Raw genomic sequence first — 19,791 nt, forward strand, 5'->3', positions numbered from 1 at the left:
GGGTGGGGGATGTTTGCAATTTCAAGGATTATTTAGGGAAGGCCTCTCTGAGATGACAGTCAGACCTAGACCCAGAGAGGGTGAAGAGGCAGGCTGTGTGGATATTCAGAGAAAATGTTCCAGGTGGAGGGGAATGCAAGTCAAGAAGCCCTGAGGCAGGAGAGTAACTGACTAGTTTGTTGAATTGTAAGGAGGTAATGTGGCTATTGTCTACATTCTGTCTCTACTTCTACCCTTACCATTAATGTCTCAATCTACTTTAGTATCCATTCTCATTACTATTTAGGAACTGTTCTCAATAAGATAACTAACAACCTTAAATATAATGGACAATGTATTTTTAACTTGACCTTTTTGAGTATTTGGCACTTTAAATCACTTTCTCTTCTTTGAAATATTCTATTTCCCTTAGCTTTTGTGATACCTTATCTGCTTGTCTTCTTGTATTACTGGTGATTTACTTTCTCTTCCTTTGCGCATTCCTTAAAAGTATAGGCACTAGAAGTCTGTTCTTAGCTTTTATGTCTTCTCATCATCCTACACTAGGGGTTACAACTTAGTACCTGAGAGGGTCAAATGAGTCCACATAAGTGTTCCTCCAACTCCCTCCAGACACACAACAATTAAATCTGGGCCAACATTTTACATAAAAATTCAGATTTCTGGCTTCTCTTGAAAAACTAGATTTTGTGGCAGCAAGTGGTTAGAACTGATATGAACTCCTCAGTTTGTTATAATATTCACAACTCACAAAATGAGCTAGTACCCAACTAGCTTCGAATCAGTTACATATATGGTACCATAGGTTCATGAGTTTATACAATCACCTTAACAAATCTCATCTATCTCTGTCTCAGTATATCTCTGTTTCAGTATACAATGAATGTCAAATCAACTTCAAGTCCTTACCTTTCTTCTGAGCTCTGATGCAATAAACCCAAGTGCTTGGAATCCATTCTTTGGATATCCCATAGGCACCTCAAACTCAATTGGTCTGAAATGGAAATAATCTTATCTCCCCTCATTTCATAAACTTGGCATTCTTTAACTCAGGGATTAGTGCTACCATCAACCCAAATGCCTTGGTCAGAAACTTGAGAACCCACCTGAAAATTTCCCCAACTTTTATCCCCATACTCCCATATCTACAGGTCCTATTGCTTCTACTTCTATTTTTCCCATGTACTTGCCTCCCCTTTACTGTCAATTTCCACTATAATTTTACATCTAGGGATGCCTGGGTGGCTCAGTCAGTTAAGTGTCCGATTCCTGACTCTGGCTCAGGTTCGTGAGATTGAGCCCCATGTTGGGCTCCGTGCTTCTCTCTCTGCCCCTCCCCTGCCCACACACACACACACTCTCTCAAAATAAACAAACATTAATTAAGTTTTACATCTAGATTTTCCAATGGCTACATAATTCAACTTCCTGTATCCACCAGTTTTGCCTCACTCTAATCCATTCTCTAAAGAGTGAAACTTTTTAAATTACCACCTTGTCAATCCCTAGCAATTTGTCATAGACACCTAACTTAATTATAGCTGTCTGCTGACTAGATTCTGAAGTACTGGAGGGTAAGAACTGTAACTTACTAATAATTATATCACTCACATGAATCATAGTACTTAGCACAATACCAGTTACCAATATGTTTCTGTTAAATAGATCAAACAAGAACAAACATATCAACCCCATGAAACAATATATCTGAACACCCTTCATAGTGAATGCACACAACCTGGGATTGTACAGTACACTGTAGATACCATACAAATGATAGACAATAGATTATATAATAGGGGTCTACCACTGTCCCAGAGATTAACCAGGAAAAAAGTATCTTCGCTCCTACCTTAGATTCCACTAAAAATATTAAGTATGTAAGCACTGAGTGTCCATAGTTGCTAACAACACAAGGAGGCAACCGGATAGTACAAGGTACAAGGTAGTCTTCACCTTTCTACCAATCAGATTTGAATATGACTAATACTCCAGATTAGGAATGTCCAATAAAACTTTCTATGAGGATAGAAATGTTCTTGGGGCTCCTGGGTGACTCAGTCAGTTAAGCTTCAGACTTCGGCTCAGGTGATGATTTTATCATGCTTTGTGAGTCTGAGCCCTGCGTCAGGCTCTGGGTATAGCTCAGAGCCTAGAGCCTACTTCGGATTCTGTGTCTCCCTCTCTCTCCGCCTCTCTCCCACTTGCACTCTCTCTCTCAAAAATAAACATTAAAAAAAAAAAAAAAAAGAAAAATTCTATATACCTGTGCTAATATGGTAGATGCTAGCCACATGTTAACTGTTGAGCACCTGAAATGTGGCTAGTACACCTGAGAAACTAAAATTTAAACTTCATTTAAATACACTAAAGTACACTATGTTCCTGTACAAGTTTCAAGAGATTTAAATGTGTCTTCTCCGTTGAAGAGGAGGGATGGATGGGTGGGTGGGTGGGGTCTTGGGCTGGTGCTTGGAGAGAGGGTGGTCCTATTCTTCATAAGGGCCCTGGTGTTTCTCTAATCTTATGCCATATCTGGGGCTTCCCTTTTCTCCAGGAGTGGGAGGAACTCTGAACTTCTCTCCTGACCCTGTCTCCCCACTTGCCTGTGAGATTGGAGGTCAGCATCTGAAGCTCAGGACTACACATTTTTAATACTTTTTACATTTTTGGATAAAGGCTGTAATAAAGTGATGTGGAGGTTTTTTTGCAAAAAAAAAAAAAAAAAAAAAAAAAAAAAAAAAAAAAGACTGTGCCTGGGTGGCGCAGTCGGTTAAGTGTCCGACTTCAGCCAGGTCACGATCTCGCGGTCTGTGAGTTCGAGCCCCGCGTCAGGCTCTGGGCTGATGGCTCAGAGCCTGGAGCCTGTTTCCGATTCTGTGTCTCCCTCTCTCTCTGCCCCTCCCCCGTTCATTCTCTGTCTCTCTCTGTCCCAAAAATAAATAAAAAACGTTGAAAAAAAAATTAAAAAAAATAAATAAATAAATACACTAAAGCTTGAATTTAAATGGCTATATAAGACTAGGGGCTACCATGTTGCACAGTGCAGCTTTAGATTTAACCATGAAGCACAGAAGGAGGACAAAAATGTTCAACTAATATGGAAATGGAATCAATAAAATCACGACTGAGGAAAATACACAGGAAAAATGATCCAGTTCCTTCAACAAGTGTCAGGATAGTGATTACCCTAGTGGTGGGGAGGGAAGAAGGCATAATGAGGAGGGGGAATACAGTGGGCTTCTAAAGTGGATAGCAAGGTTCTGTCTCTTTCATGGGTGGTATTATAGTATCATAATAATTTATAATTCATAAAATTGTACATGTTTTAATATTTAATGTATTTGTGCAATAATAAAATGGTTACACTTTTACAATTTCTATATGGAAAGAGAATATAAAAATGTCAGAAAACTAGTTCTAATGTCTGTTCCCTCTAGCTATGAGAAGTTGTTAACACTTAAATAGCTTTAGGTCTTCTCCTTCTTAGGCCCTAAGCACACATGCACACACGGAACTTAACCTAAGAATACTAAGAGGAAGACCCTAAATACCTTTACCTAGCATAAAATAATGATGTGCAAATACAGCATGAACGATTTATATACAAATAGATGTTTAAAGATTGAGACCCTTGATGGGGCGCCTGGGTGGCGCAGTCGGTTAAGCGTCCGACTTCAGCCAGGTCACGATCTCGCACTCCGTGAGTTCGAGCCCCGCGTCAGGCTCTGGGCTGATGGCTCAGAGCCTGGAGCCTGTTTCCGATTCTGTGTCTCCCTCTCTCTCTGCCCCTCCCCCGTTCATGCTCTGTCTCTCTCTGTCCCAAAAATAAATAAACGTTGAAAAAAAAAAAAAAATTTAAAAAAAAAAAAAAAGATTGAGACCCTTGAAAACAATTTATTGTCACAGTTTAGTGAATCTCTACACAATTGCCATAGTATTAACATATTAAATTATTTTTTCAACATGAAAGGAAATTTTAGCCTAAATTTAGTTTTATTTGTTCTGAATTAGCCCAATAAGATTTGCTATACCACTTCTATCAGAATAAAGGCACATCTACTCTCTACCTTTAAACTTAAAGAATGCTAAGTTTCTCAAGGATCCATATAAGAGTGAAAACATATGGTATCTGTCTTTCCCTGTACGACTTATTTCACTTAGCATAGCACTCTCCAGTTCCATCCACGTTGCTACAAAAGGCCATATTTCATTCTTTCTCATTGTTATGTTTTCACTCTTATGTGGATCCTCAGAAACTTAACAGAAGACCATAGGGGAGGGGAAGGGAAAAAAAAAGTTAGAGAGGGAGAGAGCCAAGCCATAAGAGACTCTTAAAAACTGAGAATAAACTGAGGATTGATGGGAAGTGTGAGGGAGTGAAGGGTGGGTGATGGGCACTGAGGAGAGCACCTGTTGGGAGGAGCACTGGGTGTTGTATGGAAACCAATTTGACAATAAATATCATATTAAAAAAAAAAAACAACTTAAAGAATGCTATGATGTAGTAGTGATTCTTGTTCTAAAGAAAAATGGACATACTTTTCATTTTGTAGTTCCTGTATTTTCTTTAAATTTTCTCTGTTTTTTTCTTCAATTTCTTCCTTAAGTTCCTTTACTTGGGTTTTATAAAGTGTCTGCAAAACAAGTGATTAGAAGAAATAAGTGTTTATGAGGAGTTTGGTAGTTTCCTATAAAGTTAAACAACATATGATCCAACAATTCCACTCCCAAGTATTTACCCAAGACAAATGCAAATATGTATCTATATAAAATCTTGTCAATGAATTTTCACAGCAGCTTTATTTCAAATTGTAAACAGATGAATGCAATGAAAAGGAATTACTACTGATACAAACAACATGATAAACCTAAAAAATATTGTGCTGAAAGAAACCAGGTGCTAAAAAGTACATATTGCATGATTCCATGTACATGCAACCCTAGAACAGGTGACAATAATCAATTGTGACAGAAAGCAACTAAGCGGTTACTTGCAAATAGAGGTAAGTGGAGCAGATTGACTATAAAAGGCCACTAGGAATTTATGGTGAAGGAAAAGTTTTATATGTTGATTGTTGTGGTGGTAACACAGCATATAGATTTGTCAAAACTCATCAACACATACACTTATAATGGTTACAATGAAGTATATAGAAATTATATCTCAAAAACATTAAAAGTTATATTGGTTTGGGAAAACATTATAAAGAAACTTAGCAAGTTTACTCATTTAAAAGATCAATTCTTTTTTTTTTTTTTTTAATTTTTTTTAACGTTTATTTATTTTTGAGACAGAGAGAGACAGAGCATGAACGGGGAACGGGCAGAGAGAGAGGGAGACACAGAATCGGAAGCAGGCTCCAGGCTCTGAGCCATCAGCCCAGAGCCCGACGCGGGGCTCGAACTCACGGACCATGAGATCGTGACCTGAGCCGAAGTCGGACGCCCAACCGACTGAGCCACCCAGGCACCCCTAAAAGATCAATTCTTGAAGTGAATAATGCTAGAGAAACCACTTCTCTTTTGGGTGGGTGGGATTGAGTGGATGGTTGAGAGATGTACATAAAATACCCACAAACAAGATTTATCAAACGTTCTGTTAACACACAAATAATATATATTTATTATAAAACAATGATTCTTACAAAATTCATTCGGCTTCTGCCAACTCTATCAACAAATATTAATTTTTTTTTGAGAGAGAGAGAGTGCACAAGCAGGGGAGGGGCAGAGAGAAAGAAGGACAGAGGATCTGAAGCGGGCTCTGCTCAGAGAGCAGAGAGCCCAACCGTGAGGCTCAAACCCATGAACTGTGATATCATGACCTGAGCCAAAGGCAGATGTTTAACCAACTGAACCATCCAGGTGCCCTTCTAACAACAAATATTTAACAGGTGTAAGTGTTAGACCTATATTGTGTTAGGGTGCTGTGGTTACAGAGTAAACTTCTAGTTCTGCAGTCCTTTTTTAAACTATCCCTTTTAGTATAAAAGATAAGGAAAAAAATAGTAAGGACCAGAAAACAGCTGTCGAGAACTATCCTTCTAAGAAATAGCACTTCTCTAGGAGAAAAATACATACATTTCTTATCTATCATTTACCTACCTACCTACCTACCTACCTACCTACCTACCTACCAGAAACAGAGAGCAAGCAGGGGAAGGGCAGAGAGACAGGAGACAGAGAATCCTAAGCAGGCTCTGTGCTGTCAGTGCAGGACTAGATGTGGGGCTTGAACTCATGAACCACAAGATCATGACCTGAACTGAAACCAAGAGTCAGACACTAAACTGACTGAGTCACGCAGGTACCCCAAAGATACATTTATTTCAATGGGAATGTAAATAAAAGAGGACTGATAGCTTGCTTTAGTTTGTAAGTGGTCACAATTTCTAAAAAGAAGTAATTCATTTTGCCTTTAGGAATCAAAATTCCTATCTCTTTGACTTCTGATACTGAAATCTGTATGTATAATCAATGAAAGGATAAATAGAAAAAAATACTCTGATTTGAAAGACCGGATTAAAGAATATCTTATATCTGGTCATAATAGTTTATCAAATTTACTGATACTTAACTCAATCCTCACAAGTAATGAACTAAATCAGAAAGAAGAGACAGTGTCAAGTTTTATATTACTTTATACAGACAAATTTAAGAATCCATAGGAACACCACAAGTCATCTGACATCCATCCCAAAATGTGGAGGCATTGGATGATTACTTTGTGAAAGTATATGGACAAGAAAGTGTGCATGATGTTATAGACCATTTTGCAGAAGTCAGTACTACACACTTTGAACAATTAAGGTTAATCTCTACCCAGGGAAAGATTTTCAATAATACTGAAATTTTTTAAATTTAAAAACATTATTTCAGTGATAGTCTAACAAGTCAAAGTAGGAGATGAGCAGAGTACAGCATGAAGCTCTAAACATGGGAAAGTTCTGTAGAGCTCTAAAGGTGTTCAGATGCAAAAAATTTCCTTTTTGAGTTTATTTATTTATTTGAGAGAGAAAGCGTGCTTGTGAGCATGAGTGGGGGAGGGGCAAAGAGGGAAAGAGAATCCCAAGCAGGTTCTGCATTCCTTGCTGAGCCTGACCCATGGCTCAATCTCAGCACTGTGAGATCATGACCTGAGCCTAAATCAAGAGTCGGAGGCTTAACCAACTGAGCCATCCAGGTGCCCTGGTATTCAGATTCTTTATTAATTCATTAATAAATCATTAGTTCCAATACCGTTCACTTGGTTTCTAGGGCATGTTCACTAGCATAACTAGAACTCTCTAATTTAACTGCACTAAAACTTGTAGGAAAAGTGGCTGCCAGGTGTAACAGTAATGGAGAAGCTAGGTAAATGTCAAGTTGAAATGGTAGCATATAAACTTGGCAACCAAAAGAAATAACACTGCAGAACCTTCACTACCTTCAATCTCAAAGAATTAGCTATGAATGTTAATCAATACTAGTAGTGAAAATAACCTGGCCTGCAGCAAATAAGAGTTAGAATGACTTCTATGGAAAAAAAAGCAAAATAGATACATAAAGTGAATAAAAAGAGCTAAAACCAAAAAAAAAAAAAAAAACAAAAACCCTTTTGAGCATAGTTATATCTATAACTGTATGCAGTTATACCTGCAAATGGAACATGCATACATGAACCACATATGAAAATACCCAAGTTTGCTAACAGGCAAACAAAACCCTTAACAAAGTCTTACATACAGCTTTAGTTTGATGGCAATTTTAGAAATGTTTCACAAAAACGTTAAGTTTCTTTACAACTTACATAGAGCACGAACTCAGATTCAGAAATGAAATGTAGAGATGGGGACACGAAAAGGGGGAGAAAACCACTTCACGGTCATTTGAAAAAAAGTCAGTTCACATTAAAAATCTAAATACCTAATTTTAAGCCAAGTGTTAAAAATGATTCTTACCGAAAAATATTGCTCTGCTTCAAGCTGATCTTGTAGCTCCCGCATCTGTCCTTCATTTCCTCTATACTGTCTTCAGGTAAAAGAGAAAATAATAAATGAATGCTATTTATTCTATACTTTGTATTATTCTTTATTTATTAAAGTTGCTAAAAATAAAAACGTTTACTAAAATAACCTTTGTTTTTAAAAATCATAATTCACTATACAGTATTACTTTAATATTCATATTTGGTCAGGCCACACTGTCTCATTCTATTTTGCTCCTACTATATAAAGTAGAGGGAACTGTTTTTTACTGAAGGTCACTTTCAGGAGAATATTCATTGTGGATTAATCCAAGTTGCAAAAATAAAAATGATATTTTATAAGTTTTAGTAGAGAAAAGCATCCTTAGGAATAAACCTTAAATGTCACATGTAGTATAGTAAGCGATTAAAAACAGGGCACACGAAAATATTCACAAATAATATTATACATACCATACATTATATATACATATAATACCATACATTATGGCCAATGAAGCATGGAGGTGGGGCTGGAAATAAAAAACCAGGTAAGGAACGAGAAAGAAGGCAAGAACAATACATGACAAAGGAGGAGGAACACAGACACACCTACATATATATAATACACACATGAACACAATTCACAAAGAAACAGACAAGACAGAAACACAATGTAACTCCCGGTTACATATTTTCAAGGATAAACAATTCCATCTGCATCTGCTGGGTTTTCATTTTAGATAGTGATAGATTTGTATTTTCAGCATCTAACAAGGCATATAGTTGATAAAAGGACATAATAAGTGTTCACTGAATGCTGAGTGAAAGTTATTCTGGGAGAAGAAAACTACAGAACACATAATGCGAAAATGAAGGCTCTAAAAGGGAGAAAAGAATTTTGCCAATATAAATCCAACAAAACAAAAACTGACAATTTTACCCAAGAATTACTATGTTGTAAATGAAGCTGGCAAATGAAGGTATTATCACATAAATCTAGAGAAAATAAAAACACGTGACTTGGTATAAAATATACTAATCTTTGACATTAAATTTTGAAGCATGTCTTTATACAAATTCTGAAAGCAATAATGAAACCTTGCATCATCTCCACTTCAAATAAGTGGACACATCACATTTCAGAGTAGAAGAAAAAAGGTACTTTGCATTCTGAGATGAACCAAAGGAACAAAACAAAACATAGGGTCATCATGTCTAACTCTAGTTTCTAAAATAAAGAAATACTGAACATTTCCCATGAGACACTGAATACTTAATAAAAAAGTTTATTCCTGATTTTTGTAATTCTAGTGTGAAGAAACAGGCCTTTTGTCGGTATGAAAATCATGAGAAAACTAATTTTTCCACCATAAATGGACTTACTGTAAAGTCAGTGGCCTTGATAATCTCCTTTTTTCTCCCTTTAAAGATCTCTACTTTTTATTCAGTAAGGCTCCCTTGCAAACCTTTGCAAGTAAATTCTTTTTTCTAAATGCTTTTTTCCTAAGTCTTCCTTTCACAAATTGCAAATATATTATTTCTACACATATAAAATATCAAACATAAGCAAATGCAGAACACAAAAAAGAAACAAAAAAATGTTATTTTTGAGACTTACTTTGTAAGCTGAGCTAACTCAAATTCTAATAATCTCTTTGCTTCCAATAAAGTATTTATTTCCTGTTTCATCTGCTTTTCTAGACCTTTTAAATTGTCCGCTTCAAATGCTTGAGTCTTCAATTCATTCTGTAACAATACTCGCTTATTTGATTCCTGCTCCAGTTGCAGGGATAGATTCTTAACCTATGAATAAGAAAAATAATTGCAGTCTTAAATCTCACTAATAATTTAGTAAACACTATTTGAAAGAATATCAATCAAATCTCAAATGTGCTATACTGCCTTATACAGAGAATATTAGTATTCTAAAGAGTCTCCATTGTTGACATGTTATTTATAACTATAGAACTTACTATTAAGTCAAATTAATCCCCAAATTTCAGACATGAGATCTTGGAGGAAAAAAATCTGGTTTCTTTCGGTCCCAACATGTACAGAAATTTTAGAGTAGAGAATGGCTATAAAAGCCACTTTTGGAGGGACATAAGGGGTATTTAAATTCACCTTTTCTGATTCATAAATGTTTGTGCTCTGGTCTATAACCCTCTGAAGTTTAGTGAGGCCTTCCTTAACCCCTGGATGTAATTACTCATAACACTCCTACAGCATTCAGTACTTCCTCTTTAAATAAATGTCATGCTTGTAATTTTGATCTTAATATCTGTCTTTCCTTCTGGGCTCGAAGTTCCACAAAAGTCAAGAACGTATCTATCTTACGCAGTAATCCAACTCCCAGCAGAGCCGGGAAGATAAAAGGTGCTCAAAAATTACATTTTGAAATGACTGAGTATGGTCTTCCAAATTTTCAACATACTTTCTTCCTGCATGTTGGCTATAACAGGTATCTGCTAAATCTCTTTTCTTTCTTGCTCATTCTATAGAACACTACCAGACTAATTTTATTTTCTAAAAGAGTATTTTCACCTACAGCATCCCATTTTAAGTTTAAATCATTATCAATACTTTGGTTCCCAAGTTTCCCATGACTATACAATATGTCTTTTCTTCTCTGGTCAGATCAAGTCCTTGTCTTTCACTTACCTATCTTCATTCACTAATCACTCTTTTACTATCATCATTATTGATAATGTTCCCTCTCTATCAACTCTAGCTTCTGACTCTCAAACTGTGAACTTTCGAGGTCTTACTCAATCTTTAAATAATGGAAATATCTCATTCCTCCTGTAAGAAGTCTTTCCTGATTATTCTGGTTTTCTCTCTCTCCCTTTTCTAACATATATGCAGACTGATTCCTTCCAGTCTTATAAGTGATTTTTAAAATACATATAATAACCACAAGGATATAATGGCATTTTATCTTTTATTTATTGCTTTGTAAATGTGTACCCTGTGTTTTCAATCAATCTAAGCCAGTCAAGACTCTGTAGTTAACATTTTTCTTGAGATCTAAGAGCAATTTCTCCTCTTTGAGATTACAAGAGAACTTTACAATAAACTTTTGTGTGTGTGTGTTTTTAAAAAGCAGATGCAATTTCTTCAGAAGAGGAGCTATGACACTTCTATAGAGTTGTACTGTCATAGTGCAAAATAGTATAAATCCTATGGTGTGACTGTTCAGCAACTATCTGTAGATAAAAATCCTAGGAAGGAAGGATACAGTGGTGGCTTTATAGCAGTAAACACATACACATACAGGTTATTTTATTCAAATCTCCTCCATGTTTTTTAAATTATAGATAACTTTTCACTTATAATTTATGATTACTTCTCTTTTATAAGATCAACAAAATCAATACTATTTTTCTTACTTCATCCTCCATCCTTTCTTTATTTTCAATCAAATGCTCAAGCTTCTGCTGAGATTGTTTCAGATCAACATCTAGCATTGAACACTGTTTCTCAATCTGAACAACTCTATTTTCAGCCTTCTCTCGAGCTTCTCTCTCTTCCTTCAGCTTCTTTTCCATTTCTGTGAGGAAAAAAAAAAAAAGTTACAGACATACATACTTTCACTTGCATGGACTCTATAAGACAAACTGGTGTCAAAAATCCCTACTGTTTTTATCCTGGGATTCTAATGGAACAATTTATTACAGAAGTCCTAATGTCATTTGAATTATTTGCATAGTAGGATCTCTAAACGAAAGGAGTTATAAAATAAAGTAGAATAAAACCTTCTAAATCCAGCCCACGCCCAATGTTATGAGAAATTATTAAGTGCCATTTCTAGACCAGAAGGTGAAAATATAACTAGAAGAAAAAAAATGAAGTAACTAAAAAGAAAAATGGAGGTAGTTCAGATAAAAGCAGAGAAATAAGGCTGTGGTTATTAATCTATACCTTACATTGTTCCAGAAAAGTTTCAAGGGACTTAAGGCTGATAGGAATTCTAATTTTTGCAATTCAGACAAACAAGATTCCACAGTAGTATAGGACCCACTTTAATTATTATCAAAAGATAAAAGTCTATAGTGAGGCTCCTTTTTTGAGATATGGTAACTAAGGTTCTGAAACATTCAATTTTCCAAGGTCCTGCAACTATTAAGTTGTACAGACATGATTCAAACTTAGTAAGTCTGCTTTTCCATTCTTGGAGACTGCCCTCTAGGTAACAAAATAGAAACCATTAGAATGGAACTTCCTCATCTTTCCCTCCAAACCTACAAACTTAGCCATACCAGTAATCATTGCCTCTTAATTCCCATCTCTAATCAAACACAAATCTATCCACTTCTGTTCTGGACTTTATTCCTTCAATTATTTCATTTCTTCCCTGCCTCAACAATTTCCTTCTCCTAACTGAATCATTCTCACCAACATAATAATCTCATTTATTATCTCCCTTCCTAAAATATCCTCTACTGCTCTCACATTCCTCTTTAGCTACTATTCCATCTCTGTTCAGAAACTTCTGGAAGAACTTCCTGTCTCCAGTGCCTCATCTACTATACATTTACTACTTTCCCTTTTGGCCTCCATCTCCACCATTCCACTGAAACTGCTTTGTATGATAACCAGTGAGTGAGGTCCATCCTGCAAAATTCAGAAGACACACAAATGTCTGGGTCTTCATCTTTACTGACCTTAATAGAATTCCGTATATTGAATAACTTCCTCATTTTTTTTCAATATTTTACTCTTTGAAATTCTAACACCATACTTACTTGGTATTCCTGCAACCCCCTTTGACTGTTATTGGTTTCCTTTGTAACATTTGGAAAATGTTAAGACTACCCAAGGGCTCTGATATGATTCCATTTCTATTCTGCCCTATTTCCCCTTAGGAGGTTCTGTGCATGACTGTATAACTCTTGCTCTCCTCTGAGCTCCAGACTCATATATATTTGACATCTCCACCTAGATATCTAACACGCTTTTCAAAGTTAACATTTCTAAAATAGACACCTTTATTTCCCTCCCATCGCAAACCACTCATCCCATCCCAGTCATCTCAATGTCAAAACATATTAACATCCATCCAGTTGTTAAAATTAAAAAGCCCCCCCCCCCCCATAAAAAAAGAGCCAGAGCCTTTCTTGGTTCCTTTTTTTAATTTCCATCCAATTCATCACCAACTCTTACCCTCTTACCCTTTGTATCTACATTTCTTTCATGTTCTACTACCACTAATCCCTACACACTATATAGCCTTCTAGTTGATCTCCATTTTTAAACTGTTCTCTCTCAAAAGCATTCTCCATACAGCAGGAGTGGTCTTTCAAAAACCTATGTTACACATGTCAGCACAGCTCAAAACACTACAATGGCTTCCCACTATTCTTAGAATAAGAGTATTGAACTTATCATCTCTTCTGCCTGGAACATACTTTCTCCTGGACGGTTCACTTTGCCTCAAATATTATTAGTTCAGAGAGGCCTTTCCTTAGAACCCCATCTAACATAGCAATACTTAGAAACTATCACACTGTATGTATTTTCTTCATATTAATAATTACAATCTGCCCTGATTTTAATTTATTTGCTTTTTTTGATTATCTCTACCATCAGAAAATAATCTCTAAGAGGAAGGATTCTTGTCTTATTCTATGCTATATATTCCCAGGTGTGCCTGGCCTATAGTAGGCAGTCAACAAGTAATGTACGTGAAAGAAACAAAAGTAGTTTAATATGGCTGAAGCACACCAGTTATGTGAAGTACACATAACAAAGTGCAGAGTAGTAAGACTATAAAGATGGGTAAGTGCCAACTCAAAGGCTCTTTATGTCCTGAGGAGTTTGACGGGTGCCTTGCAAACAATGAAAAGCCACAAAGGACTGGCACAGTAAGATTTAAATTTCAAAAGGATCATTCTGGCTTAAATGAGAACAATAGATTGATGAGCAGAACAACTGGCAGAGTAATAATTAAACAGATCAAGCAAATGATGATGTCACCATGAACTAAAAGAGAAAAGGAAAGGAGGAATATGTTGTATATATCATTTGGAAGTAGAATTGCTGAATGATTCCCAGATTTCTGGTTTGGATACCTGGATGCTAAATACCACCACCCTTAGCCATAACAGTATTTCCCATTTATTAAAAGCCTTCTATGTACAGGCACTTTATATGCATTTTTTCCATCTAATGTCTTTTTAATAATCACAGAGTAGGTAAGAGGCAAAACAGATTTGTTTGATTCCAAGCCTGGGCTGCTAAAAACTATACAGCCATTAACTAGGATCATGAGAATAAGAGATTAAAGCAGGTCTGACAGATAGGATCCTAAGTTTCCCCTTGAATGAGCAGAATTTAAAGTGTTAAGTGACACTTCCAGATTGTAGCAGGTTACAAAGTAAGTGCAAGGTGAAAAAAGGCAAACTCTTCTTTTTAAAAGTTTGGCTATAAAGAAATGGAATAAAACAGTGGCAGTTAGTAAGGATCAGAGATTACTGCAAGGGTTTGTCTATTTATTTATTTGTTTGTTTATAAAGGAAGAGACTTGCACATGCTCACAAAATTAAAAAAATTTTTTTAATGTTTATTTTTGAGACACACACACACACACACACACACAGAGCGTTGAGCGGGGGAAGGGCAGAGAGAGATGGAGACACAGAATCTGAAGCAGATTCCAGGTTCTGAGCTGTCAGCACAGAGCCTGACATGGGGCTCTAACTTATAAACCACGAGATCATGACCTGAAGGTAAGCTGGATGCTTATCTGACTGAGCTACCCAGGCATCCCACATGCTCAAAAAATTTTATCTATGTATCTATCTATCTATCTATCTATCTATCTATGTATAATGGAAGAGACTTGGACATGTTCACAACAAGAAAGTTCACAACTAGATCTGAGTACAGCTAGCACATATTAGTCAAACAAGAAGACGGTTAATATCTTTAAAAAATTTTTTTTAATGTTTATTTACTTTTGAGAGAGACAGAGCGCGAGCAGGGGAGGGGCAGAAAAAGGGAGACACAGAATCCCAAGCAGGTTCCAGGCTCTGAGCTGTCAGCACAGAGCCTGACACAGGGCTTGAACCCGTGAACTGTGAGACCATGACCTGAGCAGAAGTCAGACACTTAACCGACTGAGCCACCCAGGTGCCCCGAGGATCAATATCTTCTGAGAGGAAAGAAAATGAAGATGGGTAAAGAAGTAGGGTAGATTGATTAAGTAAGAGAACAAGACTTTGAGGCATTCACACCTATCCTTTCATGATTTCTTTTTCAAATAGGAGAAAAGTTCACCTAAAAGTAGATGGATAAAGAAATGACATACAAAGCTTGAGAAGTAAAAGTCTGAGAGAAGGAAAACAGTGAGTGATATACTAAAAAACTAACAGCTCGCCGGAGGTTGGAGATAATGCATTGGGCTAACCCTCTCTGAAGAACTTATCTGATGTGAAGAAAGGAACTCATTAGTTTGATCTAGGGTTGTGTTTAGAGTCATAGTAAAGTGGAAACACAAAGGAATTGGAAAATTGAGGGTACTAAACAAGAAAGAAGATGAACTAACAGACAATGATTTTCAGAATGGATCAGGAAGAAAATAAAGGAAAGGGCTAATAAAAACTGGGAGAAAAGAGAGATTCTACTGATATTGATAGAGAATGGAGGATAATAGAGTGAGGGAAATAGAAGGTAAAATTGTGATTTAAAAAAATGGAAGGTATCCAAAGTGAAAAAGGGAGAATCCTTTTACTGAATGACAATTTATAATTTTTAAGTGTTTATACTACTATGAAGTGAGATTTTAAACAAAACCAGTTTTTTTGGTAGGCATTATTTAAAAATTACTCATGTAGAAAATATGAAAACCAACACTTACCACACATTGCAACAGACTTTGCCTCTTCAATAGACTGATGTTTGTCAGTTAAACGAGCTTTGGTTACTTTATGTTCATTTACCTCTTGTTCTAACCTTTGTTGTAATGATTTAAGCTTATAGTTTAAATCTATCTCTAAATTATTCTTTTCCTGTAAAATGAAAATGAAAATGTAATACACTAAGCAAAAGACACATTATTAAATCTTACATTATGTAATATTCCATAACAGACAATATATGAATCACACTGGCCTGAAATGTGATACTGTATTTACTTAAATATTTTTATTTAGAACATTTATACTTTCTTGTATATTTCACATTATCATGTCTTACTTTAAAAATCATGATAAGCACATATAATTAAAAGCAAAATATCACCACCTCCTTCCCCCAGAAGGGTTTTGGTGGTAGTTGTATTCAGGAGGGTTTACTGCTAGAATCAGAAATGAATAGGACAATTCTTTTTTTTTTTTCAACGTTTTTTTTTTTTTTTTTTTTTTGGGACAGAGAGACAGAGCATGAACGGGGGAGGGGCAGAGAGAGAGGGAGACACAGAATCGGAAACAGGCTCCAGGCTCTGAGCCATCAGCCCAGAGCCCGATGCGGGGCTCGAACTCACGGACCACCAGATCGTGACCTGGCTGAAGTCGGACGCTTAACCGACTGCGCCACCCAGACGCCCCTAGGACAATTCTTTAATTCATTAAAACATTTTTGCTGCCGCTTACAAAAAATTAAATTCAGATTTAAAACTATTAATTTACAGTTAAATTAAATGTACACCCAGATTTACATTGCCTTGACTAAAGGACAAGTCAAAATGTATTCCATTTGTTTGGGTGCATCTTCTACTCTTCTTTCTTTCATCCTACATCCACAGTTATACCAGGCTTAGACATACTACTCTATTACAAAACATGTCCAAAGGACAGATAAGTGGTACATTTTCTGATCATTTATCTGAGGATCTAGTAAACCCACATTTAGGGAGGAAGTGAAAAAGTGAAAGTTAGATCTACATATTATCTATTTAATACTTTTCTTAGCAAGGTAAGGACAGAGGATAACCAATGACAGTTTTTGACTGGTAAGAAAACTATACGCAAGGGCCAATCACTTTATGCTATTTTCTATTTTGCTAACTCTTACCAACAAAATGGAAAAAGCACACGTGGTCTACCATATACCTATCCTTTGTTTCCCTTCTTCATAAGGCTAGTAACATTCAGCATCTTCATTTTACCCAAGTACAAAAAACTGGGGGAAAAAATTCTACATGAAAAGATATTTCCAAATGAAAGTAATTTGTGATGATTCGATAATAGGAAACATCTAATACCCTTCAAAGTTAAAAACAAACAAAAATAACACAATAAAAAGTCCTAAGTAAGACACATACACACACTCCCACAAAACCACTACTGATTATAAAAATTTTTTGAAATGCAAGTATATAGGTGTGGCTGGGTGGCTCGGTCAGTAAAAGGTCCGATTCTTGATTTGGCTCACTCAGATCATTATCTCATGGTCATGAGATCGAGCCCCACAGCCGGCTCCTCACTGGGTGTGAAGCCTGCTTAAGATTCTTCCTTCCTTCCTTCCTTCCTTCCTTCCTTCCTTCCTTCCTTCCTTCCTTCCTTCCTTCCTCCCTCCCTCCCTTTCTTTCTTTCTCTTTCTCTCTCTCTTTCTCTCTCTCTCTCTCTCTCCCTCCATCCTTCTGCCCCTCTCCCCTGTTCATGTACACATGCTCTTGCTCTCTCAAAAAAAAAGCAAGTATATAACATCAGGAATGAAGGCTATTTTATAAAAACATGTTATAGTATTTGGTAGCCAAGTACATATATCTCAAAATTGGTACACGTTAAGTCATTTACCTTTTCTGAGTGATTAAGCATGTCTTGAGCTTCTTTTCTTTCTCCTTCCACTCTTTCAAGATTATGCTTGAGATGCTTTATCTCTTCTTGTAAAGATGTAATTCGAGCTATCAAGTGAGAAAAAAGTTCAAGTCACAAAGCCATCAAAAGAAATGTCTTTTTTTCAGCATGACCATTAAGAAAAAAGGTTTTAAATTTCCTGTTTAGGTAGAATTAAATTATAAAATATTAAAATTATAAATTATTAAACACTAAAATTTTATAATTCATTAATTATATATAGTAGTAGTAAATATGTTACTGCTAATTGGAGACCATTCAGTACATATTCCTAACTTCACAAATGGTCAAAGAGATGAAGCTTGAGCTTTATTCCGAAATTAGATATGAGTCCTTATTCAGTGTTCTTTTTCACCATGTTAAGAATAAGAATCTTTAGTTAATTGAGGCAAGTATTTAAGTTTTCTTTATGGGCCAGACATTCTGAAAAGTGTTTACTTTTTTTTAATATAACTTCATTTTTTTAATTTACATCCAAGTTAGCATATAGTGCAACAACGATTTTCAGGAGTAGATTCCTCAATGCCCCTTACCCATTTAGCCCATCCTCCCTCCCAGTGTTTAATTACTCTTAAACTTAGTGAAACCATACTCTAAAACATGCTTTAGGCTTATAGATTTTTAATGCATAAATATTTAACAAACACACAAATTTAATACATAAACACAGAATCTAACATTAATGAATATAATTATATGGTAAGTAAGAATCTATTTTCTTATTTTGTAATTCAAAGTAACCTAGGATTTGGTAAGGAAATGGATAAAGTGCCCCAGAAGGACCAGGAACAATCCTGTACTTTTCAAACTTCAATGTTTAACTTATTGGACCTGCCACAGACTTCAGTGCACTCTAGCTGCCTCTGTATTTTAGTGTTTCTGAATTAGCTTTTTTTTTTTTAAGTTTCTTTTATTTATTTGGAGATAAGAGTGTGTACAAGCAGGGGAGGGGCAGAGAAAGAAGAGAGAGAATTCCATGCAGGCGTTGTGCTGTCGGTGCAGAGTCCGAGGCGGGGCTCGAACTCATGAATCATGATAACATGACCTGACTTGAAATCAAGAGTTGGGCACTTAACTAACAGAGCCACCCAGGCACCTCCTGAATTAGTTCTTTGATGGATAAATGAATATTAAATCTTTGGTACCCGATAATGCTTGTCTGCTGGGTTAGTTCTAGGATCCAGAGAGCAATGAAACAAATTTATTTACACACAAATTTACAGACAATACTGGCATTACATTCACATAGGAGATATGTTCACATAGGAGAAAGAACTACCTGCCAGTTTCTTTCAAATGGCTGAGCAAAAATACAAATTATGTGTGTGTTTATATGGACAGAGAAAAGAAAATACGGTGATATGTTTAAATGTTGCAGTACTAGTAAAGAATTCTTCTTTCTGTATTTAAAGTAAACAGGCTTTAAAAATCTGTATAAAGATAGTAAATACAGATTAAACTGTATTTTTCATGTGGAATAAGCTTATATAAACCAACTCCTAAGAAGAAAAAGTAAAGAAAATATATAAAATATATATAAAGAAACTATAACTCGTCTGTGTAATACATAAAAACAAAACACCCTCATATACAAAAATTTATAGAAATAGTGAAAGGAATAAGAACCAAAAATCAGGTATCAGAACCCAAATTGATTAAAACAATAAAGCTTCTGGAGGAAAACAAGAACACCTTCATGATCTAATCAAACTATTCAACAGGCCACAATAAATACAGTACTAACCATAAAGGAAAAAAATATAAATTGGACTACATTAATAACAACAAAGGTGAGACCTCTTGTTCATTGGCAGACAGCATTTAAATGTGAAAAGGCAAAAGAGACAGGGAGAAAACAACTATGACACATGTATTTGACAGAGGACTAATACCTAATGCTCATACAAACCAATAAGAAAAAGGCAAACTATCAAAAAAAAAAAAAAAAAGAGGCAAAAGACTCGAACAACACATCACAAACTGCCACTAAACATGTGAAAAGTTGCTCAATCTTAGACACCAGGGAAATGCAAATTAGTCCAC

General features: G+C 35.8%; 1 protein-coding gene and 1 long non-coding RNA gene across 5 annotated transcripts in view; one reads left to right on the forward strand and one right to left on the reverse strand.

Moving 5' to 3' along the window:
* ROCK1 (Rho associated coiled-coil containing protein kinase 1) overlaps positions 1–19,791 on the reverse strand; it is a 161,476-nt gene that overhangs the window by 27,823 nt on the left and 113,862 nt on the right. For all 4 annotated transcript variants that reach the window (XM_086682578.1, XM_086682577.1, XM_086682576.1 and 1 more), the window contains exons 17-22: positions 17,689–17,795; positions 15,810–15,960; positions 11,341–11,501; positions 9,570–9,754; positions 7,944–8,013; positions 4,543–4,637 (exon numbers count right to left, since the gene is read on the reverse strand). In XM_086682578.1, coding sequence (XP_086538704.1) covers positions 4,543–4,637; positions 7,944–8,013; positions 9,570–9,754; positions 11,341–11,501; positions 15,810–15,960; positions 17,689–17,795 — 769 coding nt within the window. The remainder of the gene's footprint in view (positions 1–4,542; positions 4,638–7,943; positions 8,014–9,569; positions 9,755–11,340; positions 11,502–15,809; positions 15,961–17,688; positions 17,796–19,791) is intronic.
* Positions 1–19,791, forward strand: part of LOC147575531 (uncharacterized) — a 51,379-nt gene that overhangs the window by 2,588 nt on the left and 29,000 nt on the right. The window lies entirely within an intron of this gene.

The sequence above is a fragment of the Puma concolor genome, chromosome D3 (assembly GCF_028749965.1).
Source record: "Puma concolor isolate L17-30 chromosome D3, mPumCon1.1.hap2, whole genome shotgun sequence".
NCBI classification, from domain to species: Eukaryota; Metazoa; Chordata; class Mammalia; order Carnivora; family Felidae; genus Puma; species Puma concolor.